The 26,857-nt window shown below is 41.6% G+C and overlaps 1 protein-coding gene across 2 annotated transcripts in view; it reads left to right on the plus strand.

Moving 5' to 3' along the window:
- SYN2 (synapsin II) overlaps positions 1-26,857 on the plus strand; it is a 178,070-nt gene that overhangs the window by 130,019 nt on the left and 21,194 nt on the right. The window contains exons 8-10 of one of the 2 annotated variants that reach the window (XM_064667987.1): positions 3,418-3,492; positions 7,606-7,708; positions 24,191-24,340. In XM_064667987.1, coding sequence (XP_064524057.1) covers positions 3,418-3,492; positions 7,606-7,708; positions 24,191-24,340 — 328 coding nt within the window. The remainder of the gene's footprint in view (positions 1-3,417; positions 3,493-7,605; positions 7,709-24,190; positions 24,341-26,857) is intronic. The other variant, XM_064667988.1, reaches the window with a different exon arrangement.

Here is a 26,857-nt window from a genome sequence, read left to right on the forward strand (position 1 = left end):
TTCAGGAAAGTTAATTCTAATTCTGCTTGTTTGTCTTAACATTGGTACTCCAGACTGTTGACTTTTTCTGGCTTTACCCCCTCTCTGAGGACACCCATCCTACTTTTCCTAATAGCACGGTGCTCCTACACCCCAAGGTCACCTCTCTTACCTGTGCAGGCCATGTCTTGATCCAGTCCCACTGCTTGCCCAGACCTTCCTGTCTCTTTAGTCCTTACCTCTTGTTCCTAACCTTTTCTGTTGCTCTAGGCTCTCTCCTATCCCTTGGATTCTCATTCCTTCTCCATCACAGACCTTTTCATGAAACTATTTCTGCCTCTGCAAGTCTGGATGGTATTTTCTCTCTTGTTGGTGCTTTGACAGGTAGATTCCTTGTGTTGTGCTGCCCATCTCTCCCCTCCTCTCTTTTTTATAATAAATTAAGCTGATTTTTCCCACTCTTACAGCTCCCAAGGGTAGAGTCTTAGGAATAAGGCCCAGCTCTTACTGGCTCTGATACATCACCACATACCAGATGCAATATTAGTAATGTTTGCTCATCCCTTGTGGTAGAAATTGGACCACAACATTTTGTAGGAAAGAGCCACTCTTTTTTCTCCTTTGACTTGAAATTTAAATGCTGTTCAGCGTCTAGAATAATTTTGGAAGAGTCAGCCACGGTAAATTTATCATTTTAAAACATAAATTTTTCTTTTTCACAGACAAAGCAGTTGACCTAAGGGACAGCAAAAATAAGTTGAAATGACAGCCTGTTCCTCCAACCTTTTCTTTATTTTTACGTTTCTACTCAGAAACTATGGGTTCATCCAAATGCTAAAAGGCTAGTGATCATTTTTTCTCTAGATTCTTTCGTACAGCTTATTCACACACAAAAATGAAATACTGATCCATTGTTACAAAGCTTCATGGAAAGGAGAAGATTTACCAAATGTCTGAAAAATTATTCATGTGCATACATATCCATGATGTCAGTAGAATATTGTTTTACAGCTGGTTTTCATTTTGTTCTGTGACACAGGAACAGAGCACTTAGAGAGTCACCGCAAAAAAAGACCAGCTGAACATTTGTTTTTGTAGTTTAAAGAGAGTTATTAAGAGCTTCAGTTTTATAATTCTGTGGGAAATTGTGGTTTAAGTGGATCCATGACTCACCAAACACTGGTACTTATTGTCTGTCAGTGGAGATTATGGCCAAAATGCAGCATTGGATCCCTGTAAATACCACAGCTCCTTGGACCCTTTGTGACACATACTTAACTGCCCTGGGTACCCGGACAGAATTCAGCTGACTTCAAGGAAATGGAGTTTAAAAGGGTCACACATGATGTACAAAACCAGAAATACAAAAGCCCTGTAACTAAATCCCCCCTCCAAAAGCAGTGCTCTGAACCCGGAGCTTAAAGTACTTTGATCAAAAGGTCAATAAACCAAAAGTAAAGCACATCAACCAAAGAAACAGTGCTAGAGGATCAAACCACAGAGCAGGCTGCCTACACAAGGGTAGTAGGCAGACATTTCTACATATTTTTCTGATGACCAGTCCCTGTCTCAGCAATTTGGATTGGGTACTGTAAATGCTACTAAATAAAGCAGGAAGATGTTGGAAAAGGGGAAGCTCAAGTTACTATGAATTGTTTAGCAATTTTAAAACAGTTCTTCCTTCTTGCAAAGACCGAATCCAGTGTAAACATGCTAAGCCTAAGTGTAAAGCACTCAAAAGTGTAGGAGTTGTTTTATTTATTTTTCAGTCTTTAGTAACAGAGGAGGAAATAACGATGTGAAAGACTCTTAGCAATTATCAAAAGTGAAGAAGGGTGGGAAACCTTCCCGTGTCAGTAGAGGAATTCATATGTTAAATACGGAAATCATAGCTAGGGTTTAGAGTGCCAGATGGTCTGGTTAGATAGTTCTGTAGCAGTTAACCATGGTCTGATGGAACCCCTCTGGTCCTGAAGGGCTTCTGTGTCAAGCCCACAAGCTGCTGAGATTCCTCCAGTTAGGTCTGCCCTTCCTCAGCTGGTCCCTACAGCATCCTTAGAGCCCACCAAGCATCAGTTGTGAGATTTCTTCAGGTTCAACAGGGAGCCTTTGGCATTGGGCAGTGAAAGCAGGGCTAAAAGCAAACCTTCTTTGCTTCTCTAGTCAGCCTCTAGGGCTGAGGTTACATCACTGCAGCTGAGGATCTTGAACTAAATACTTGCTAAAAGTCCTCAGGATGATTTTTTCCTGATTTGGTCACATCTTGCTTCCTAAAAGCCACCTAAAATAGTCCATGCACAATCCCTGCCTGTGAGAACTCTGCGATAGAGTTGGATTGTGATTTGTGAGGAGTGTTATCTCTCTGATCCAGAATGTGTGTGTAGAGTAGTAATGAACTTAAAGTTATTAATTTGCAAGTAGACAAATATATAAAAATATCACTTAAAAAAATGAAGCAGAAATCACAACACAGTCTTATTACCGGGCTTATTACATGCATGTTCCCCTCTCACTAGTTTCTCCCACATCAACAAAGCACATGACATCATGTGCTTTAAAATTCAGCTAAGTTTATGAGACTCCCAAAGAAAAGTCAATATTCCCCCACAATTGCTACTGACCCTCATAATTATGTTAATGGAAAAATGGAGAGAAAACTATAGCTGCTGCCTAATATACTTTTAATACATTACAGATGTTCCTACGATTTTACTGACTGGAAACACTTCATAACTTGTATCCTTAGCCTTTTCCCAGTACAGCATTTAGGTTTCAGAAAGCAGTAATCTTCTCAGCCCTGGTAGCAATTCCAAGGTCTGAGGAGAAAAAAAACTTTACATGGATTTTTTTTCTTAGAGATTAAACAGGAGGTGGTGTACTCAGGTCCTGGCATAGACTATTTAGATTATATTAGTAGATAGCAAAGAGTGAAAAGTGGAGAAGAACCCAAAATCCAGCTCCAAAACAGCTCTGAAATCACTTCAGAGATGTTAGAAACCCTGTAGTTATCTTGCTTTTTAAGTATTGGGACCTAACTCTGCAGTGTAACGGGTTTGAAACAACAAGCTGAAGCTTCTGGACACTTCCATTTGCAGTAACGGTATGTTCCAGGCCATCAGTCCCTTTACAATCATCCCAGCTCTTTGCTAACACTGTCAATCAGAGTAGGTTGGTTTTTCTTTAAAAAGTCTTATATGAATAAACGGGGAGCAGAAATTTCACAGCACTGTCATACTTTGTAACGTGCCTCCAACCAAGTATTCCTGACAATGGCAATGTCTCTCAGAATTCCTCGTGGTTTAGATGTTCTGTTATAACATGCCAGGTATGAAAAAGGTGTAAATACTGCTACTGTGTTCATGTGAAAAGCAGAGTAACTTAATGGACAGTGAAAGTATGAAACCACTGGCTCTCTTTGTAATGTTTTCCCCCTTTCAGGAGAACTTCCATATCTGGAAACTGGAAGACAAACACGGGCTCTGCAATGTTGGAACAAATTGCTATGTCAGATAAGTAAGTCAAGTCTCATGTAAAAGGTAATTAAAAAAAATTAATGGAATTTTATTTTGAATTAATTTTTAGAAAATCCCAGTGCTGATAAGCAATTCACAGTAAGTGCATGTCTTATGTTTGTTTTGGGAAAGAAAATCTTCCAATTAGGTGGAAGAAGATGAGCCAAGAGTTTCATACGGCTCCTCTCACAGTTCACTCACCACATGCAGCAGCCTTAGGTGCTTATGTACACCCTTAAGTTCCTACATCTGTATCTGCACCTTGAAAACTACTGGAATTCCTTTCAAAAATTTTATATTCAACCTGTCATTCATTTCTTCTGGTTTCTTTGTCTCTTTTACCTTTCAGTCTTACCCTATGCACATTGTTTTAAATTTTTCTCTTTCTACCTCCTTCATTATAACCAAGCAATACAGTCTTCACTTTGCCTATTTGAATCACATTTCTCTTTTCTACTTTCAATCCTAAATTGCTATTTTTTTCTTTTATAAATTTCCACTAAACTTCACTGTGAGGCTTTTCCCCCTGTTGGTGAGATACGCTGGAGCTTATTTCCCTCATGCCATCGTTCCAGCTCTCTACTTTGGTTTACTGTAGTCCCCATTTGCTCCAAGTTCCTCCACAACACCTAAACCTCTTCTCCCTGCAAAAAATAAATCTGAGAAGCTTTTGGATGGCTACGAATTTTCTGTTGTTCAGCTTCTCCAAAGGCTGCTACTAGTTTTAACTGAAAAAAAAAGTTTTGTACAATAAAAGTGTAATTTGAAAGGTCTTACAGTTCAACAGTAATCCTTTTCTGGTGTTTGGGGGGTTTGTTTGTTATTTTTTTTTAAGTCTGGAACCTACCACTTGGTCCCTCTTATGAGCTGAGGGAGACACAGGAACTGAACCATTGCCTCCCCTGGAAAGGTGAAAACAAGTGAGATGGGAATTGCAGCTCCCTGCTGTCCAAGCCCTGTCTAGACTGTGTGTCCTCACTGAGCTCTGCTCTGGGCATGGACTGGAGCCACAGCATTTTCTCTTTCTCATTCCCACCCACCTTCCTCTAGCAAGTGAGGTTATGTTTTCACTGAGAAGGAAAAGCCAGACTGTGCTCTGGTGTGTGTGTAATTACAGTCCATGGGCTGTTCTGTGAAAACACAGGCATTGCAGTTCTGCCCTGAGGAAAATGAACAGTATCAGTAGGAGTGGGAAATGCTCCCCTTGGCCCTGCACTTGCTGGAAATACTCCATGTGCTTTGCTTCTGCTTCCATTTTTGAATGTAAGATAATTAGAGATTATAAATAGGTATTTTCCTGTTTAATAATAATATATTTATTTAATAATATTTAATCTATTAAATATGTAATTTAATTTTTTATAATTTTTGTGAATTTTGCAAGCTTATATTTATATATAGTATATTTATATAATAAAATAAATAGATATTTTCACATTAAAACAAAGTCCAACAAACCAAAACTTTGAAGCAAGGCAAAAGCATAGAAAATATGGATGTTTTCTCATAAGAGGAAGGGGTATGTGTGATTACCCACTGAGTGCACACTGCACAGCAAGGGAGAGGAGGAAAAAATAAAGTTTTCTGAAGAGTTGAAGCAGTTTCACGACACAGCAAGAGCAATCAGATCTGATGCATTTAATTTATAATGCATGCCATGAATGAGGAAGAAGTGCTTTGAAAGCACTTCCTGATTGACATCGTTGGCTGAATACAAATCTGAGTCTAGAAATTAGAAAAGAAAGATTGTGGCCCAGCAAGGGGCAGAGAGGAGGTGGAAGAGCAGCACATTTCAGTGTTACTCTTTCTCACTGCCCCCCTGTTTGAAGGGCTCTGCTCCCCAAATAGTTCCAGAAGAACAGAGAGCTGTGCCAACAGTGCCCACCTCACCTGGCACACCTGATATTTTCTGTCAGACACCTGGAGCAATCCTGTATTAATTGCCTTTATTATCCAGGGCTGCTGCATACTGTATTATTGGCTCTGGGAAAATAAGAACTGTGACATTTTGTCAAACCTACTGTGAAAACCTCGGGTTTAAAACACTACAGGCTACTCCATCCAAAACCTCCCTTTCCAAATATAACTGTATTTTTCCAGCTCTGTGTGTGTTGGCAGAAGATAGACTATTAAAAATACTTTCACAAATCTGATTCATGTTTCAATATTTTAAGGAAAATGTCTTCATTTTTGTTTTCATAAAAAGTCCAGATATTTTCTGTTAAAGACAAGTTTTGCTGTCCTCATGACTTTCTAAGATGATTTAGCAGCAAAAAAAAAAGTTATTTATAAACAAGTGCATGCAAACTGTGCAGTCAGTGCATCTACAGATGTTGAAATTGTCAGGCATCCAAAGAAACCTCTTATATTAGACAAAAAACATGTTTCCCTCAGGAAAAAAAATTATTTTCATTTCTTAGATATTACCATCAGGATCTTTTCAAACAGTTTTATCAATTTCTTTGTATTCTGCTGGAAAGAAAAACTTTTCCACTGGAACAGATTTGATATAAGAAAATAAAAAGAATCTGACCTAATAAGTTCACTTGTAAAGGATGCTGTTACTGAAGATACTTGTACATGAATGAGACTCTCAGCCCAGCAATGAGTTTCCTTTGATCCTACAGTGAAATGCTGTTTATTACAGCAGGGTTTTGCAATGGAAAATCCTGAGGTGGCAAATCTATGATCATGGCTCAAGGGCTGGAGCAGGAGAGAGTTTATTAGAGGAAACAGCTCTGGTTTAGACTCCAGTGCTGGTCAATGAAAGTTTGTGATAAATGGCTTCTTTTTGTTGGGTTCTTTTCTAAGCAAATCCTATCCTTCAGTTGGTGTCACTGTGATATCTGCCTGCGTAACCTTTCAGGGTCATTTCACCACGGACTGATCCCATACCCAGCTCTGCTGTTGGTTAATGAACGTTCCCAGTGTTGTTCTGTGTCCCCTGGGTCAGTCCTTGCCATTGAACGAGCACACACAGCTCGTGTCACCCCAGGCAGTTCCCAGCACTGTTCTGTGCTGATGTCACCTGCAGCTCTGGGCTTGATCACACTAATTGCCTCACTCTTTTACTACTAATTCCCACTTCACCCCCTTGTTGGTCAGATAATCTCTCTATTCATAGAGAAAGAAAGAAAAATAAATCATATTCCTGTGTGTAGAATGAGTCAAATGTCCATTCCTTGGGCCATATTTCTTACCATGATGTTGCAAAAGAAGCAGAGGAGTTTTTATGTTTGGTATTGTATGAAACACTAGACTTTTTTAGGAGCTGTAGAATTCCTTTGCATTCTTTGAATTCCAATTGAATTTTGTTGTAGTTGCCCGTAACCCTACATGAAGACAATTATCCTTGTCTGCATGGTATATAACATTTAAAGTCATACATCTGGTTCTCTTGTGCCATCTTAAGGGTTTTCTGGCTTGATTTCTCTTTTGCCATGTTCAGTGCCATAGGTATAAAGCCATCATTGCCTCTTTGGAACAAGTTGGATCTGTAATTTGGGATGGAGACTCACTCACTTTCCTGATACAAGAGTAAAACCCAACCAGAACTAAGCACACTGCCAAGCACGATAGGCAGCAGGACCATCACACTTGAACCCGGGCAGAACTTTGAATTTCCCAGAAAAAAACAAGCCTACTTTCTCAAAACCTTTGGCATCTCTGAAGCCAAAGAAACTGGTCAGATGATAAATCCTCCTACTGTGGAGAATTTCTATGGCAGCCCAGCCACAACCAGCTGGGGGTACTGGCATGAGGGCTTTGGCAATGCAGGGTGGGATAGAGCTAAATGTGTTTGTGTTTCAGCACAGCTTATCTTCAGGTTACTCACAGTTGAGAGCAAACACAAAATTTTGGATCAATCTAAACCGGGACAGAATCCAGCATAACACTAAGTCAGGATAGAGAACCACAGCTTTGCTGGAGTCTGCTGGGAAAAGCAGAGTAATAAGGCCAGTACCTCTAAGCTACTACTGTGAGAAATACAACTGACAATACAGGGAAAATTCATACAGGGCAAATGTTATATAGAATACATTACTAGGTAAGCCTGTAGAAAATCTAGAGCTTGATGAGATACTCACAGAAAAAAATTATTTTTATGAAACAGGTACAAGCTTTGGGTTGACACCTGTTCTGAAATATTTGGTGGTTTGGACATCTGTGCTGTTAAAGCTGTACATGGAAAGGATGGAAAAGATTATATTTTTGAGGTAAGCAATTCCACTTTTTTCAGTATATGCTTTTATATATTACACACAAACAGCCAAGTAAAGAACATTTTTGATAGTTAGGCATTGCCTTATTTGTGTTTCAGGAAAGACTGTGTATTTTTGAGCAGTGTTGAAATCATAATACAAAGCCACATGTCCAAATTAGTGGCAACACTTGCTGGAAAATGTAACCATATAGATGGTAATGTCTTTTAGTGTTTGAGGAAATGTACACAAACTACAAAACAAAACCAAATGTGGATGGCACATTTTCCCAACCCTTATGGTTTCTTTCCTGAGCAGGCTTACCAGTTTTTCCTGGAAGGTTTATAGATAGCACTATCCCAAGGGAACCCCAAGAAAATTATACTTTTCCACAGAAAGGGAGATTAGGAATGAAGTGGAAACAACTTTTTTTGTAACCAAAATATTACCCTCTAGATCTGAATCCTCATGAATCAGAAGTTTCTACCATTGGTAATTTTGAAAAGTTTAAATTTTTCATTTACCTTAAGTTTACTATGGAGAAATATCACTTTATGTAGCCATAAAACAAGCTATTATCACTTGCCTATCACACAATTCAGCATTTCTTCAGCATCTTCCATGTTCTTAGAATTTTATTCAGGAGGTGGGCAAGGATCTTCACAATCTTCCCCAATCTAAAAGAAGTTGGTGAAGCAAAAATAAGAGTATTTTTCTAAACTATGAGAGTAAGCTGGTGCTTATGAATTAACCCTTTCTAGTTCTTTGTGTTCGTTTATAACAGAAAAGCTTTGTAGAAGTGAAAACGTTTATTTTGTCACAGAGTTAAACAGCTCTGTGTATTTTGCTCTCATCTAATTTCACAGAACTATTTATCACTATTGCCATTGCTAATAATTCCCAAATCAATAACAGCACTTTAAAGGCCTGAGCAGCTCACAGTATTAAACAAACTGAATCAGTCACTGCCTCCTGAGATGCTGAGGAGGATTTCAAGAAATCCGTGCCATAGTCTTCCTGGCCAAATCAGGCCTCAGTGTGTCTTATTGTATCAAAATCCACTCTAGCATAAAATCTGGGATTCCACACTGAACCGCCTCCGTTCTTCCTCCTAGGATCCAACCTTTCCCCTCCATTTCACCCCAAAGTTCCTGTAAATCTGTAGTGTTTGACCCAAGGGCTGAGATTTGAAAGAGTGAAAAAAAGGTGTTTTCCTCTTTCTGCAGCCAGAGTGCTCTGACCTCTGATGATCCACTCTAGTGGGAATTCCTGAGCGCAGGAATTGTCCTGTGTGCTGCTCCACAACTTGGCTGTGGCCATGGTGTGTCTTGGACACATCTGCCTCCTGGGAAGGTGCTGATTTCCACTCCTCTCCAGCAGCTGGGCTTTGGCAGCCTCCCTGGCCATTTAAAGTGTTGTAGGATGCTCTGCAGTTCCTGTACCCCTAAACCTCTCCGAGGTTGGGCCTCAGCCTTTTCCACACACCCCCATGTAGCCAAATTCATTACATTTGAGAGAGTTCATGCTGATTTGGCTGGCTTTAATGAAATAAATTTCAACCTCAGTGTTTGAACTATAAAATAAAGAAATATGGATTATTTTCAGATAAGATCTCAGTTATCTCGTAGTAGTTAAAAACTGAAAGACTGCAAGCAAAAAGTTACAAAACTGGAGCAGGACTGCTTTTTTTTGTATCTTTTAATAAGGATATTCTTGTAAGAAATAGAGATTTCACAGACAAAACAATGCTTCCTGTGGAAGTGGAGGATGTCTCCTTTATTTTAACAGTTGACACCTCTGTGGAATTCCTCAGCTAGCAAGTTCCTGTCAGACTTTTCATTCACTGAATGTGACTGTTTCCACATTTTTGATGTTGTGCGATATTTTAAATTTCTGAGCCAAGCCAGCAAGCACCATCAGCCTCCATGAAGCCAGGCACACAAGCTTAGACCTGCACTGAGAGGTCTGCTGGGTAGGAGAAGAAGGTAGAGCAGTTTGAATGAAATAGCCAGTGCAAGTAATATAATGGACTGAGAGACTGCCTCCCTTCCCGCTTCTGAACAAGTACCCTAATTTTCCATGCCAGAGACAGCCATACTTCCTAAAGCCCAGAATTCTAAGAACTGCAAGATACATCAGGAACTGGGTTTATAGAGCATTTTAATTAGTGTACATAATGGATGTTGCATTTTAAGAAAGAACAGATAGAAGTGTGATAATTCTTGCTGTTGTACAGAATCAGCTGAATTGTTTGGAAGATGGCAATGCTCCTCAGCAGGGATATTTAGGATCTGTGTGAGACATTGAAATGTAGAACTGTTTGCAAAGTTCACATCCAACAGAGCATCTGTACAACTTATGGTTTTGCTACTAAAGAGCCAACTCACATCAACAGTTATTACACTGTCATTTTAATGGGCATTGCACCAGAATCCATGATACAATGAAGAGTAAAAGACTGGCTCCACCAGTATAGGAAGAATTTTCTCCTTTTGTGTCCTTTCAACATGGGAAAATAAATATAGATATAAGGCCTTAGTGGACACCGGCGCACAATGTACTTTAATGCCATCAAGATACGTAGGGGCAGAATCCATCTCCATTTCTGGGGTGACAGGGGGATCCCAACAGCTGACTGTACTGGAAGCTGAAGTGAGCCTGACTGGGAAGGAATGGCACAGACACCCCATCGTGACTGGCCCAGAGGCCCCGTGCATCCTTGGCATAGATTACCCGAGGAGTGGGTATTTCAAAGACCCAAAAGGACTTCGTTGGGCTTTTGGCATAGCTGCTGTGGAGACCGAGGAAATTAGACAGTTGAACACCTTGCCTGGTCTCTCAGAGGACCCCTCTGCTGTGGGACTGCTGAAGGTTGAAGAACAATTGGTACCGATAGCCACAGCAACAGTGCACCGTCGGCAATACCGCACCGACCGAGACTCTGTGACCCCCATACATGAGATGATCCGTGACCTGGAGACCCAGGGGGTGGTCAGCAAGACTCGCTCACCCTTTAATAGCCCTATATGGCCAGTGCGTAAGTCCAGTGGAGAGTGGAGGCTGACGGTGGATCACCGTGGACTCAATGAAGTCACACCACCCCTGAGTGCTGCTGTGCCGGACATGCTGGAGCTCCAGTATGAGCTGGAGTCCAAGGAAGCCAAGTGGTGCCACCATTGACATTGCCAATGCTTTTTTCTCCATTCCTTTGGCAGCAGAGTGCAGGCCACAATTTGCTTTCACTTGGAGAGGTGTGCAGCACACCTAGAATCGACTGCCTCAGGGGTGGAAACACAGTCCCAGCATTTGCCATGGACTGATCCAGACTGCACTGGAAAAGGGTGAGGCTCCAGAGCACCTACAGTACATTGAGGACATCATTGTATGGGGGAACACAGCGGGCGAAGTCTTCGAGAAAGGAGAGAAGATAATCCAGATTCTCCTAAGAGCTGGTTTTGCCATTAAACAAAGTGAGGTCAAGGGACCTGCTCAGGAAATTCAGTTCCTAGGAGTGAAGTGGCAAGATGGACGCCGCCTAATTCCAACGGAGATGATTAACAAAATAGCAGCCATGTCCCCACCAACCAGCAAGAAGGAAACACAGGCTTTCCTAGGCACTGTGGGCTTTTGGAGGATGCATATCCCCGAGTATAGTCAGATTGTAAGCCCTCTCTACCTTGTGACACAGAAGAAAAATGATTTCCAGTGGGGCCCTGAACAACAACAAGCCTTTGAACAAATTAAACAGGAGATTGCCCATGCGGTAGCCCTTGGGCCAGTAAGGACAGGACAGGACGTGAAGAACGTGCTCTACACCGCAGCCGGGGAGAATGGCCCTTCCTGGAGCCTCTGGCAGAAAGTGCCTGGGGAGACCCGAGGACGACCGCTGGGATTCTGGAGTCGGGGATACAAAGGATCTGAAGCCAGCTATACACCAACTGAGAAAGAGATCCTGGCTGCTTATGAAGGAGTTCGAGCTGCCTCAGAAGTGATCGGCACCGAAGCGCAACTCCTCCTGGCACCCCGACTACCAGTGCTGGGCTGGATGTTCAAGGGAAGAGTTCCTTCCACACATCATGCCACCAATGCCACGTGGAGTAAGTGGATCGCTCTGATCACACAAGTGAACCCGGATAGGGAATCCTAATCGCCCTGGGATTCTGGAAATTATCACCAATTGGCCCGAAGGTGAGAGTTTCGGACTATCCTCTGAAGAAGAAGAGGAGCAGGTGACACGGGCTGAGGAGGCCCCACCATATGACAAGCTGCCAGCAGATGAAAGGCGATATGCGCTCTTCACGGATAGCTCCTGCCGCATTGGGGGGACAAACCGAAAATGGAAGGCAGCTGTATGGAGTCCCACACGGCAAGTTGCAGAAGCCCTGCCCAATCAGAACCTTTGCATACTGTAGATGAAGTCCCCATGGTGCATATGAGAGGTATGTTAGGGAAGACTGTTTGGATTAGTCCCATCTCAAGCAAAGGTAAACCCATCCGAGGGATTGTTTTTGCCCAAGGGCCGGGTTTCACCTGGTGGGTAATGCAAAAAGATGGGGAGACACGTTGTGTACCACAAGGGGACCTAATTCCGAGTGAGAATGGTCTGTAATATTTTCATTGTATATATATATAGATGTATATAGTTTTAAAGGGATATAGTTTTTAAAGGAGGTTAATTTGGGCATGACATGGATGGCATAGAATAAGGGGTCGATAATGTCCTAGTTAGGACAGCTGAGACCAGTTCATCATGGTATGGATGTAACCCAAAACTGTGTATTCTATAGCCTTCCATGCCATTTCCCAGAAATTGTTAGCAGTAGAGGCCTGTAGATGTTCCAGTCCTCATACCCTTTTATGGAATTCCGGGCTCTGAGGGAAGGACTGAGCATCCTCATATCCTTTTATGGAATTCCCTGCTCTGAGGGAAGGACTGAGCATTCCTGCCTGAACTGGAGAATATATAAACTTGGAGTTTTGGAACCTCTTTACCACTCGTGGGATCCAGAGGAGGACTGCAGCTCACCGCTCTCGGCCAGACTGAGACCACCACCCTCGACTGGACTGCAATCACCATTTTGACCAGACTGCAACAGCTCTCCCACCAGCAGATTTTTCCACTCTCCCTTTACTTTGGACTCAGGGGGGGCCCGGGGAACACCGTTTTGTTCATGTCCCAGGGTACTGGGTTGTACATTTGGGTTTTTGTGGATTGAAGCCGGTTGTTTGTCTGTATAATCATACTTGTTGTGTTGTTTTATTAAATTGTTATTCTGACTTGTGGTCTCTCTTTTGAGTTGAGTTCATTTCCCCTGCTGGTTCACCTTTAAACCAGCACAACATGTCACCCACCCTCAGAGGGAACAGGAATTAGAGTAGAATTCTGCTGAAATATCCTTTGTGTACTCAGCATTTTAGGCAGAAATTAGTTCTGTAATAAGGTTGGGTGAACAGCATTTTGCATGAATAACTACTTAACACAAAGGTGTTCAACAAGACTTTAGGACATGCATAATTGAAGACAATAGTTTTAAAATACCCACACTGTGTAAGTATTACATGTAGCAACTCATATGCTTACAAAAATCCATTTTAAACTAATGTTATAAAGTACAACACATAAACTACTTTTTACATTACTGTTTCTGGAAGGTAATTAATTAATTTCGTATTTCCTTTTTTATCCTCTACCAAAATGTTATTATTTTAGAGTTGCAGCCATGCAACTGCTTTGTGATGGTCATTTTGTTATTCCGATTTAATATTGTGCTTTCTTTTATTCCCCAAAACTGTGGGGCAACAAATTGTGCTAGTGGTTGATATTAGAGAATCAGTACAACCTTGTTCTCATGAATCTAACGTTCTAGTGGTATCTCTTAAAAACACCACTTTAAAGTGATCTTTTATGTATGACCTAATACAGTACATTTACACTGCAGGTAGGAATGTGTTGGTTCTTAATGTTAGATCCAGTCACATGCCCCACTTCTTCAGGAAGGGTAAACATATTTTTTCTGTTTGAATTTCTCCAGTTGTTGCTCTCCTCTATATATTTGATCAAAATTATGACAAATGTTAAATAACTTGTTATTTTAAAGCCCCCTGGCCATTCCAGTTATGCAAAGTGTGCTTGCTGTGTAAGTAAAGTAATGACCATTCAGGAATAACCTGGAAGGATTAGAGAACTAAAAGGAAAGGAAAAAAAAAAAGAGTATTTAGTGACAGTGAAGCAGTTCTAGACACTCGATTTCTGCATACACAGATATTGTTATGAAAAAAAAAATACCCAGACCTTTATTACTGTCTCCCTCGTAGGAGGTGCACCTTCCTTTGAGCAAGTAGGTCTCCATGTAATAAAAAAACAAGACATTGCAAAGTAAGTACAGCTTTATAGTTTTGGGTGGTAGATTTGGGTCCATTTTATAGATTTGGTTTGGTTCCTCAGTGCTAGTTTTGCATCAGTGTCTTCATCTTTCTATAGCCACCCGAGAGATTTCTGGTCACTTGATCAAGCTGAAGCCAACAGTGCTGTTGTTTCCCAAACATTATAAAAAGGATATGCTTTTACTGTACCATTCATCTTTCCACACTGCTATAAATGCTATTCCCATGGTATGTCGAAGGATGTCTATTTGTACTTTCTTGCTCTGCAGTTGAGGGATACCTTATGCATCCCCAGAAAAAAATCCAAACCAATTTTTCTGAACATAGGAAGGATGAAATATTGAAGTAATAATATTATTCAAGCACAAAACAACCCCTCTTTTTCTGTGAAGCTTCACAGTCCCTGCATTTTTTTTGGGGGGGAGGCTCTAGGAGGTAACTTTGCCCTTTAAAAGAATATGGTCTTCTAAATATGGTTCCTTGAAAGAAACAGCCTTCTCCAAAAGAACCCAGTGGTTCTTCTCTGTCCCCGCTCTACTCCAAGAGAGACCAATGAACTAATTAAAGAATTACTCAGATAAATGGAGGGGCTGTTAGGTTGATCAGGAGGAGGGACAAGTTATTATTCTGTTTTATCTCTTAATTTAGTGTCTTTTCTTTTCCCCTCAATGGGAACGCTCAGCTGCCAAGCATCATCATGCCAGAGACAAGCTGTAGAAACAAGATTCTTGTTAACACATCATTTATTAACACAACATTTTTAACCGTCTCCCCAATTCTTCCTAATAAGACTTCAAATTAGGGTCCATTCAACTTTTAACTTCTTAAATATAAGAAAGACTTTTAATCTTTCCGTTCTTAAATTAACACTTCTGTAGTTTCAATACTTGAAGGAACAGATCCTCGCCTTGTTTATGTTTCTGACTCCACTGAATATTAACTTTCCTGTTTCGCTCTTGGAAAACCAGACCTCTGGGAAACTAAACAAAAGCTCATGCTGGTGATGAGCACAGTAAAGAAGAACAAATGTAAGAGAATCCTTCACAGTGGCCTCACAGGCAGTCTCCCAAATTTTGCTCACAATTGAGTGGGTGAGTGGTGGCTGCAGCAGGTGTCTTATTTCTACTTGCTTAATTTTACCCTGAGCTAAATTAAAATTAGCTTCCAAGTGGTTTGTGACCTAGAAAGATGAAAACTGTTTGGATTTCATGAAGAAAACTTTCAGCCACCAATAAACCCACACAAGAAATTAAGAAACTGTATTTGTGCATAATTGCATGTGAAGTTGTGCTTTGGCACAACTTTATTGAGTATGAGCCTCTAATGCTTCTTGCCAAGTGCTCAGAAACGAAACTGTCTTCCAGCTTTCCAGCCATTAAAGAATATCCTCTGTTCAGGTTAGGAAGGGAGCTAAATTCAAGCTGATAAAGTCAGAAGTCTCTCATAATTTATGATCTGGAATATATTGAACATTTAGAAATATTGAATATTTAGAAGTCTAAATTACACTTTTGGTGGTATAAAATCAGTTATAATTAAGACCACATCTCTGTGAACATTATTCCAAAGCAAGAGCATTGCTTCATTTTCGTTAATATAACTTAGTTATTCCTAATAAGACTTAATATAACTTAATAAGAAATGGCTAAGAAGGTACGATTCTAGAAAAAACCTCAACCTATTAAATTAAGATTTTCCAAGTTTATCATGCATTAGTGCTGAATTCATTAGTACATTCCCTCACATGTGGTCTTCCTGTGATAGAAAAAAATCCGTTTATTCAATGGCCTTATTTATATTTTGGAAGTAGCATATTTAATCCACTGAAATTTTCCAGACATCATTCCTCAAACAATGATATCGGCTCTTCTTTTAGATAGAAAAGTAAATGAAGTGTATTTAGTGACATAGTTAATGAAAGGGGCAAATATGTTTTTCTAGGACACTGGTTTGCATTTGAATGGAGCAATAATTATTGAGCTGCATCAATAACATTAATATTTTGGTTTCCATCCTAAGAATAATTATTCACTAATTTTTTTTTTACACATCATATTTATGTTTTATTGTATCTATTGTCAAAATACTTGTAACTTTTTAAATTTTAAACTAACAGCAATAGCACTTCTTATGGGTGACCAGCTTAATGTTTTCTTTAGTAAGTAATGAACCACACTTTGTTAATAGGGGGATGAATACAGGTAAAATTCATGTGATGTTGAAACAGTTATCATTTTATAGATTGAAACAATCTCTTTCACATACTCTCTTTGAAGTGTCTCTATTTTTCTCAGTTATGTTAACTGCATTTCCTATATAGTTTTATCTCTTTTTTAGTACAATTGCCTAAGTTCACAACATACAAATTCAGAATCATCCGGAGATTTTGATTGAATGTAGAAATCATTGGCTTGGTTTGTTTTCATTCCAGATTAAATCAAGACCATATCAATTTGTCTGTAGGCACTGGATCCTTCAGCTAAAAGTGCTTGATGCGCTTTGCCGACTGTTCTTATTTTTCCTGCAGATGTTGTTATTCACCCACTACAGGAGGGACTCTAAAAGTTTCCAAGCAGTCACCACTGATTTTCTGTACTATCCCCTTCCGACTCCTCAGGTGTGGTTACCTTTCCAATGACAAATTATCTCTGCATCTGCTATGGAGACCTCAGGGAAGGCTCTGGGATTACCTCACATCCAGTCACTCCCTCACTTCTCAGAAATAACACCAGCTCTTCTTAGTCCCACTTAGTCTTAAATAACCTCCTCAAACTGTTAGTTTTTCTTTAGGTCAGTGACTTTCCTATACTCAGAATTAAAGTCTGTATCAGCCTCTGCCTTTACAGTCAAAATTTCCACCACAATCAGAGACATCCAGGTCCAACAAAAACAGCCCAGAAGAATAACACATGGCTGAGGTGGTAACACCACACAATCCAGCTGCCCTTACTCAGAGAGCAGATGTTTTTTCCCAGTTCTCCCACTCTCAAACACGGACCTTCAAAATGACGCTGATTCACAATGAAATTAATTCCTCCTCCCTCTGTACTTACCAATCATCCTACCTTCTGGAATTCATAGGTCTTTTCCTATTTGCGCTGGGTTTTCCTAAAACCCTGACCAAGACATCCCAAGTCTTTGGTGGTAAACATGTGGTGCAATGGAGCTGTGTCTGGGCAGTGGTAGAGGAGTTTCTCCCTCAAACATGATGATCCCTTTGTAATTACTGATATCTTATAATTGCATTGGGTCCTTTATTAATCCCATCCCATTTCCTTTCCTATTCATCAGGATTAAACAACATTTCTCTTCTCTTTCTTGTGCCAGGGTCGGTCTTGCAGCCCAAATTTTAGATTTCAAATTTTAAAATGACTAGTTCACTAAAAGATCCTGGCACTGAAAGGTCTTTCACTTTGTCACAGAATTATGTTGACTTCAGCATGCTGCTGTACTTTCTGTCACTACTGCTAATATATCCAGTCAGTTCGTGAGTGATAAAAGAAATTCATCCATAGGATGAATGCTACTGAAATGCTTATAAATAAAAGGTAACAGTGATATGAATGAAGTGACCGTAATTCATAGTGACCCATGTTGTCACTGGCATCTGCAAAAGTAACAGATTTGATTTTATAAATTACAGATGTCTTTTTTTTTCTATGAAATCCTCTTGGTGGGATGTACTGAACTAAAAACTGGCTCGTTTTAAATGGTGTTTTAAAACTAACACAGGCTGTAAATAGACTATTTATCAACAGAGTGCATTGTATATGTTTAAACTTTGTTAAGTCTTCTAAAGTAGGCAAAATGTCAGCATGACATTCCTGTCAGTGCTCACAGGCGCAAAATATTTTTATTCTGAAGATACATTTATATAAAACATTACTGACTTGTGGTAACTGTCATTAATTATTTTACTAGGAATGAAAATAGACTGCCTAAAGAAAGTCTGTGTGTGAACTTGCAGTTGTAGTAGTACTTCAAACCAGAAATTCAAACCAGATCCTCCAGATCTTAATCCTGTCTAATCCTTTGGCAGGACCTTATTTTAGACAATTTATTTCACAGTCATTCCAACTAATTGTTTTAATGTAAGTGAATGGTAAACAAAAGGAAGTTTTCTTTGCACACCTGTGAAAGATATAACTGATGTTGGGTGAGAGGGGGGCTAAAATGTACCTCATAGTGTATATTTGCAAAAATAGCTGCCATTAAACCCTGCCTTCAAGGGGGGCAGATTTTTAGATCACAGGAATCACTCCCCCTCTGAACATCAAATGGTTTTCAGTGGACAGCTAAACATCCAATGCCCTTGACACCAACATCAAGACATTCTATATTCAATCATTATTAACACTTTACAGATCCTCTGGCACTTTGGCTGCCTCCTCCCTCCAGGCATGATGCAATTACGCTTGCAAGAAACAGTTTAGGATACAACGAAGTGGATCTTTCAGCATTATGACAATGTGAAGACATAGAAGAAACTGAGCAGAAATTAATATTAAAGATTTGTATTTCAAGTGCCACACAACCTACATTTTGCCTCTTCAGAAATATAACACATTGGTTCAATACTTTTCTCTCAATTAATTAAAAACACTGGGGATGTTCCACTTAAAGTTATGATTGTTAAAAAAAAAAATGGTAAATTTTCAAGAAACTTTCAGTGTACTCATTAAGCATTTCTTCACTGTTGCTGATGTGGCCCAAGAGCGGAAAACCATTCATTCATTTCTTGATAAACGTTTGCTCTGGAGTTCAGTTATTATTGCACTGTTTACTTTGGGGTTATTTTAAAGGCTTTTGGCTGTGAGGAAGCTCAGAGGAGACATCCTAGATCTGAAAATCCCAGCACAGGTGTTGCCAGCATTTTGGTTGTCAGTACACAATGCCAGTGTCTCTTGTAAATGAGCAAATGGACGAGTAGTGTAAATCATTTTGGACTTCAAACTAATGCCATTTTTGGATCAAAGTAGTCAGTAAGAATTTCCGTAGCACTCACCATAATTTGGAAACCTCAAGGTTAGGTTCATATTATTTACAATGCAGTTCCTTCCCAACTAATGAGCAAGGTGAGAGATTACGTTCCAGTGTCGTAATGGACGTGCATGTTCTTTTAAATCCAAGTGTCTTTTTACATACCAAATTTTTGTGTCTGATTCCTAGAAGAACTTGAGTCTCAGTTTAACAAAATTACTTAGAAATTAAGAAACTTCAGGTGCAAGCGTGGAAAAGGGAAAGAACAGCTCTTTATTAACAAAACCCAAATAAACAAAAAAATGGTGCAATCAAAACTTTCAGAAGAAACAAAACAATGTCCCAATTCCCCAGGTGGGGGGGAAGAAACCCGGGGCAACCAGGGAAGGGAAAGGGGGAGAAGGCTGAAGGCAAACTGTCCTGACAGTCCTGGGGTGGGTGGGGGGACATTGAGGAAAAAATTCCAATGTCTCTTTTCAAACCTATGACATCATCCACCCCTGAATTTTTTCCATACTAACACTCTGTATCGGTTTCAAACTTTCCAGCCATAAACATATGTACATTACCCCAACTGTGTACGTATTACAAATATTTACATACAAATACAAGCGAAATGTTATGGGAAATTCACCGAAAAATGAGGTCCCCTTGAGGTATACACCATGTTTCTCTGTCTTCCAGCATTACCTACCACGTGCTACCTGATCCTTGAGCAAAAACAATGCCATGAATGGATTTGCCTTTGCTCAAGGCAGGATTGATCCAAACTGTTTTACCTAAGATACCTCTCATGTGAATCACTGGGACTTTGTCCCCATGTACAGTGTGAAGGGACTCTGATTGGGCAGGGCCAGCTTGGTTGATGGAGCCTCTGGTGTGGACCAACCATGTAGCCTTTGCTAGGTGCTGATTCCAGTTCTTGAAGATCCCTCCACCCAATGCCTTCAGGGTGGTTTTCAACAGTCCATTACACCGTTCAACCTTCCCCGCGGCTGCTGCATGATACACCCACTCGATGCCGTGCTTCTTTGCCTAGGTGGTAACTAAGCTGTTCTTAAAATGTCCCATTATCTGCCTCAATGCACTCTGGGGTGCCGTGTCGCCACAGGACTTGCTTTTCAAGGCCCAGGACGGTGTTTCAGGCGGTGGCGTGGGGCACCGGATGTGTCTCCAGCCATCCAGTGGTGGCTTCCACCAAGGTGAGCACATAGCGCTTGCCTTGGCGGGTTCGTGGCAGTGTGATGTAATCAACCTGCCAGGCCTCTCCATATCTATACTTACTCCAGCATCCACCATACCACAGGGGCTTCAGCTCTTAGCCTCTTTGATGGCAGCACGTCTCACAGTCATGGATAATCTGGGAAATAATGTCCATGGTTAAGTCCACCCCTCGGTCTCGTGCTCATCTATAGGTGGCATTTCTGCCCTGATGACCTGAAGCATCATGGGCCCACCATGCCTGGAACGACTCTCCTTTGTGCTGCCAGTCCACATTCACCTGTGACATCTCGACTCGTGCAGCTCGGTCTGCCTGTTCATGGTTGCAATGTTCCTCATTGGCTCAGCCTTTGGGCACATGGGCATCTACATGATGGACTCTCACAATCAAGTTCTCTACCCAGGTAGCAATGTCTTGCCACATATCAGTGGCCCAGATGGGTTTCCCTCTGCATTTCCAGTTGGCCTTCTTCCATCTGTCCAACCACCCCCACAGAGCACTGGCAACCATCTACGAGTCAGAAGCTTTGGCCACTTCTCTCGTTCAGCGATGTCCAATGCCAACTGGACAGCTTTGAGCTCTGAGAATTGTCTCGATTCACCTTCTCCTTCAGTAGCTTCTGCAACTTGTCAGGTGGGGCTCCATACATCTGCTTTCCATTTACGTTTCATCCCTACAATGCAACGAGAACCGTCATTAAAGAGGGCATAGCGTGTTTCTTCCTCTGGTAGTTGATTTTACGGTGGGGCTTCCTCAGCCCGTACCACCTGCTCTCCTTCTTCTTCATCCGCCAGACCAAAACTCTCACCTTCCGGCCAGTTTGTGATGACTTCTAGGATCCCAGGGCAATTCAGATTTCCAATACGGGCACGCTGCGTGAGCAGAGCGATCCCCTTACTCCATGTAGCATCAGTGGCATGATGTGTAGAGGGCGCCTTTCCCTTGAACATCCAACTCAGCACTGGTAGTCGAGGTGCCAGGAGGAGCTGTTCTTCTGTGCCAATCACCTCTGAGGCAACTTGTACTCCTTCATAAGCTGCTAGGATCTCCTTCTCTGTTGGGGTGTAGTTGGCTTCAGATCCTCTGTAGCTTCGGCTCCAGAATCCAAGTGGGCAGCCTCGGGTCTCACCAGGCACCTTTGCCAGAGTCTCCAGGAAAGACTCTTATCCCCAGCTGCAGAGTAGAGTACCTTTTTCACATCTGGTCCTGTCCTGACTGGCCCGAGGGCTACAGCATGTGCGATCTCCTGCTTAATCTGTTCAAATACTTGCTGCTGTTCAGGGCCCCACTGGAAATCATTCTTTTTGTGGATTACCAGATAGAGAGGACTTACGATTTGACTGTACTCCGGGATGTGCATCCTCCAGAAACCTATGGCACCCAGAAAAGCTTGCCTTTCCTTCTTGCTGGTCGGTGGGGCCATTGCTGTGATCTTATCGATGATTTCTGTTGGGATCTGACCATGTCCATCTTGCCACTTCACCCCCAGGAACTGGATCTCTCAGGCAGGTCCCTTGACCTTACTCTTTTTTATGGCAAACCCGGTTCCCAGGAGGATCTGGATGATTTTCTCTCCTTTCTCAAAAACCTCCTCTGTAGTGTCCCCCATACGATGATGTCATCAATGTACTGCAGGTGTTCTGGAGCCTCACCCTGCTCTGGTGTGGCCTGGATCAGTCCGTGGCAGATGGTGGGACTGTGTTTCCACCCCTGGGACAGTCGGTTCCCGGTGTACTGCACGCCCTCCAGGTGAAAGCAAACTGTGGCCTGCACTCTGCTGCTAAGGGAATGGAGAAGAACGCATTTGCAATATCAGTAGTGGTGTACCACCTCATTGCCTTGGACTCCAGCTCGTACTGGAGCTCCAGCATGTCTGGAACAGCAGCACTCAGGGGCGGGGTGGCTTTATTCAGGCCACGATAGTCCACAGTCAATCTCCATCCTCCATCAGGCTGACGCACAAGCCAGATGGGGCTGTTGAGGGGGGGGTGAATCTTGCTGACCACCCCTTGGCTCTCCAGCTCACGGATCATCTTACGTATGGGGATCACAGAGTCTCGGTTCATTCGTTACTGCCGGCAATGCACTATTGTGGTGGCGATTGGCACTTGCTGTTCTTCAACCTTCAGCAGTCCAACAGCAGAAGGGCTCTCCGAGAGGCCCAGTAACAATTCACCTGCTTAGCCACCTCTGTCTCCACAGCAGCTATTCCAAAAACCCATCTATGTCCCTTGGGGTCCTTGAAGTACCCGTTCCTGAGGTAGTCAATGCCCAGGATACATGGGGCATCTGGACCAGTCACAATGGTGTGTTTCTGCCAATCCTTCCCGGTCAAGCTCACCTCAGCTTCCACCATGGTCAACTCTTGAGACCCTCCAGTCACCCCAGAAGTGGAAATAGTCTCTGAGGGCTTTAACGTGCATTGAGGGCCAGTGTCAACTATGCCTTGTATTCCTGTGGGTCTGACGTGCCAGGCCATCAGATCCACGCAGTTCAATAGACAGGGTTGTCCTGTGCCTCTACCTGGCTAGAGGCAGGGCCCCTCTAACACTGGTCTTGGTTGGGGCCATCACAGCCCTTTCCCTGTGAGTGTGCATTCAGGAGGAACCTTCTAGTGGTCAGACCCTTGTCCCTGAGATACTGGTACTGCACTTACTCTCATGGGCTTCCCTTTTTCTCTCTCCTTCAGCTCTTGTCTGTCCACTCTCTCTAACTGGGGAATGTCTGGCTCTGACTTCAGAGGCTCTGGTTTGCACTGGTGACGTGGAAGCTTCTTTCCTTCATCTCCTCTCTGAGTTTCTTCTCTTCGTCTTGTACTTCTGTAGTCAGTGCCTTGAGATTCTCAACCATTGTCCCTAAAGTGGAGATATGGGCGTCCCTTGGGATCCATCCCTGTGAAAAACACCAGAGTACAGGGCTGCAGGTGACATGGACGTACCTTCACCTGCTTCTGAATAGTCTTGATGCACATGGCAAAAGGATTGCCATTTCTCAGAAGTAAATTAAATCCTATTATTTTTTGAAATAAGAACATCCAGTGCCATTGTGAATAATTATTGGGGTTATTATGTTATGCTTTTATTTCCCCTGAAACAAACACAGATGTGCCAAAAGTAGATACACTGGAGAAACAAAAAATATTCTGGAGAAATAACAAATGTTTGTAACCCACTGAAGTGATGAAATTCAGTATCATAAAATCATAGTTTTATTGACCTCAATAGCTGCAATAAATAACCACTGAACACTATTAACCTGCCACATTTAGAATGGAAATGTGCACATTTTTATTTTCCTCTCTGCTATCCTACTTTTTTTGTAGAAACTCTTCTTTGCATCAGCTGCACTGCCACCACACTACTTTTTGAAAAAGGGTATCAATAATAACAAGGTATTATTTAAATTTTTTCATGAATCAATGGGGATCCAGCCTTCCTTAGCAAAATCCCACAAAAATTTAGGAAGCTGGAAGTTCTACTTTGCATGTCCATGTTCTAATTCAGTTCACGAACATGGAATGAGCCACAGAAAGAGAAAACCTTCAGATATGTAGCTGAGACAGAAGAACAGTTGCTTCAGATTTTCAGCAGATCACTGAACAGCTTGAGAAATCTCATTTTCCTTATCTGCTCTGTGCTTCCCACTGGAGTCCCATTCCCCAGAGAATGAATCCCCAGGTGTCCTACTGAATTTTGTGTGAAGATTGGAAGGGGATGGCATTGCAAAGTTGCTGCTCTGCTGCCCCATGTCCTGCACTCAGGCTTTATTTTCTGATGTAGCACGTACCATTTCTACAGCTGGTGTTTGACTTCTGTTAAAAACAATTAAGTGAATAGATGACCTGACATTCCAAACAGCTGTGGAAGAAGTTTCCTTTGTGCCACCTCTGTAGCTGCTGATTCATTTTGCAGGTCATGGACTGTGCGATGCCTCTGATCGGGGAGCACCAGACCGAAGACAGGCAGCACATAACTGAGCTGGTCGTAAGCAAAATGAACCAAATGTTGTCCAAAACTCCTATTCCATCTCCTCAGAGACCCACTGCCACTCAGCAGCCTCAGGTAGGAAACTTTTACTTTTAAAATGCTGCATCTTGATATATAATTTTAAGCTCAAAATTTTCCTCAAAGAAATTGGCTGGAAAACCATGCAGACACCTGAAACTACAGGGATTCAAGATCTTATGAACATGTTTTATCAGTTTGTCATGTTTAAATGAGATCATTTCCAGATATAATCAAGAAGTGCAAGTATTGGTGTGTTTCTACCAGGAAATGATAACTGTGGATTCAGTGAATTACCAGAATTTGTACTGTTTCCTTTCAGCTACATATGTATAAAATATCATGGAAATAATAAGAAGCACAGTCATAGACAACCTTTGCCCTGAGGATGTCGGAAAGAACATTAAGATAATAATTCTTGTTGTTCCTATGAGAAATTAATTACATTATAATCTTTTTTATTTGTGCTGCAGTACATGAAAACACCTTAGAAATCTAGAAAACTCCTGAAATATTTTTAGCATACTGGAAAACGCATGCCAAAGGTTGCAAATAGATGAACTTCACGTATTTTATCTTGTATGGCCTGGCAATTACAGTGTGGGGATGCAGAATTCTGGCCCTGGCCTTGCTTGCAGGCTTTCAGACTTTGGAAATCATCTTTGTGTTGCCATTTCCGTGCTTATGAAATGTGAAGTTTATTTTACTGATAGTTTAAAATAACTTCAGGGAGCGTGGTATTTTCGTAAAAGGCTCTGAGAACATAAAATTTTTTGTTCCTAGATTGGAGAAGTATGGATTTGATGGGTGGAATATTAGGGCAGATTTCCGTGCCCAGAGTTATCGATGGCTCAGTGTTCGGATGGAAACCAGTAGCAAGTGGTGACCCTGGAGGGTCTGTGCTGTTTAACACCTTTATTAATGGCACTGAGTGCACCCTCCGAGTGTTTGTGGATGACACCAAGCTGTGTGGTGCATACAGATTCTGGAGAGGGAAGGGATGCCAGCCAGGGGGACCTGGGTGCCAGAGTCCTGCGCTTGGGCCCTGGCAGTCCCCCACTGTCACCCAGACTGGGTGATGAATTGGTTGAGAGCAGCCCTGCCAAGAGGACTTGGGGATGGAAAACTGGGTATGAGTCAGGAATGAGCACTTGCAGCCCAGAACACCAACTGTGTCCTGGGCTGCATCCAAATGGTGACCAGCAGGTCGAGGGAAGTGATTGTCCCCCTCTTCTCCACTCTGCAGATCTGCCTTCAGCTCTGGGGCCCCCAACATAAGGGCATGGACCTGTTGGAGTAGGTCTAGAAGAAGCCACAAAGATGCTCTGAGGGCTGGAACCCCTCTGCTCTGGAGACAAGCTGGGAGAGCAGGAGGTGTTCACCTGGAGAAGAGAAGGCTCCAGGGAAACACTACTGAGCCCTTTCAGTACATAAAAAGGGCTTATAAGCCCCTTTTTTTAACCAAGACTGTAGTGACAAGGTAATAGTTTTAAACTGAAAGAGGGTAGATTTAGATTGGATATAAGGAAGAAATTCCTTATGGTGAGGTTGGTAAGAAACTAGAACAGGTTGTCCAGAGAAGTTGTGCATACAGGAAAATCACTCTGACCATAACCTGTAAGGATGTGTTGCTGCTCTGGACCAGCACAGCTCCACGGGGATCAGTTAAGCAACAGAATAAGCCAAACTGTAATACAGGAGTTACCAAGCCTAAATCAAGAATCTATTTTTACTTCCAGTAGGCTCCACACCAGGTAAACAATTTGAAAACAATTTTGTGGCATACCTCAGACAGACTAGTTCTTGAGGCAGAATGACTAATTTGTTGTTCAAATATATCATCATGCTTTAAGATACAAAAATACCCCAGCCCACATAAAAAAGTGGTGTGGCTTCTATTTATAATATGGTCACTTGAAACTAAGCTCAAAATTGTTTCAACCATGGAACCACATACAATGGAGAAGTTTCCATCCAACATGACTCAAGTCCATTGTAAAGGGATGAAAAAAGAAAGACAAGGAGGGAAAAAAATAAATCACCTTATGCCAAAATAGCTTCTTTCAGGACTAGTAAATTATCCATATATTAAAATGAAGGAAAGAGTCAAATTTAGAGTTTCCCAGGCAATACAAGTCAACATAAATAAAAATTTAAACCAATAATAGACATTATTGTAACATTAATAGATTCATATTTGATAATTCACATTTTGGGGGAAAAAAATAGAAGTTCTTGAGTCAGCATGCTTTCCTGGATCTCAGAGAGGGCAAGGGAGGAGGAACATTTACGGTTACTGGGGTCATCCAAAGAAACTGGCTATTTGTTGTATGTAAAAAAAGTTTTCACTTATTTCCAAAGAAAAACTGCCTACCTAAGCCCAGAATGAAAATAGGGCACAAGGAACATTTGCAGAAGGTTCCTAAATTCCTGGGTCGTTGCTGTCACTCAGCATGTCGATTGAATAATTTTTTTCCCTCTTAAACAAAAAAACTTTGAATGTATCCAAAGATAATATTCTGGGTATCTGATGGACTTCTGGTAGGTTTCTGTTTAGCTTAGGTTATTACTGAG

The sequence above is a fragment of the Pseudopipra pipra genome, chromosome 11 (genome assembly GCF_036250125.1).
Source record: "Pseudopipra pipra isolate bDixPip1 chromosome 11, bDixPip1.hap1, whole genome shotgun sequence".
NCBI classification, from domain to species: Eukaryota; Metazoa; Chordata; class Aves; order Passeriformes; family Pipridae; genus Pseudopipra; species Pseudopipra pipra.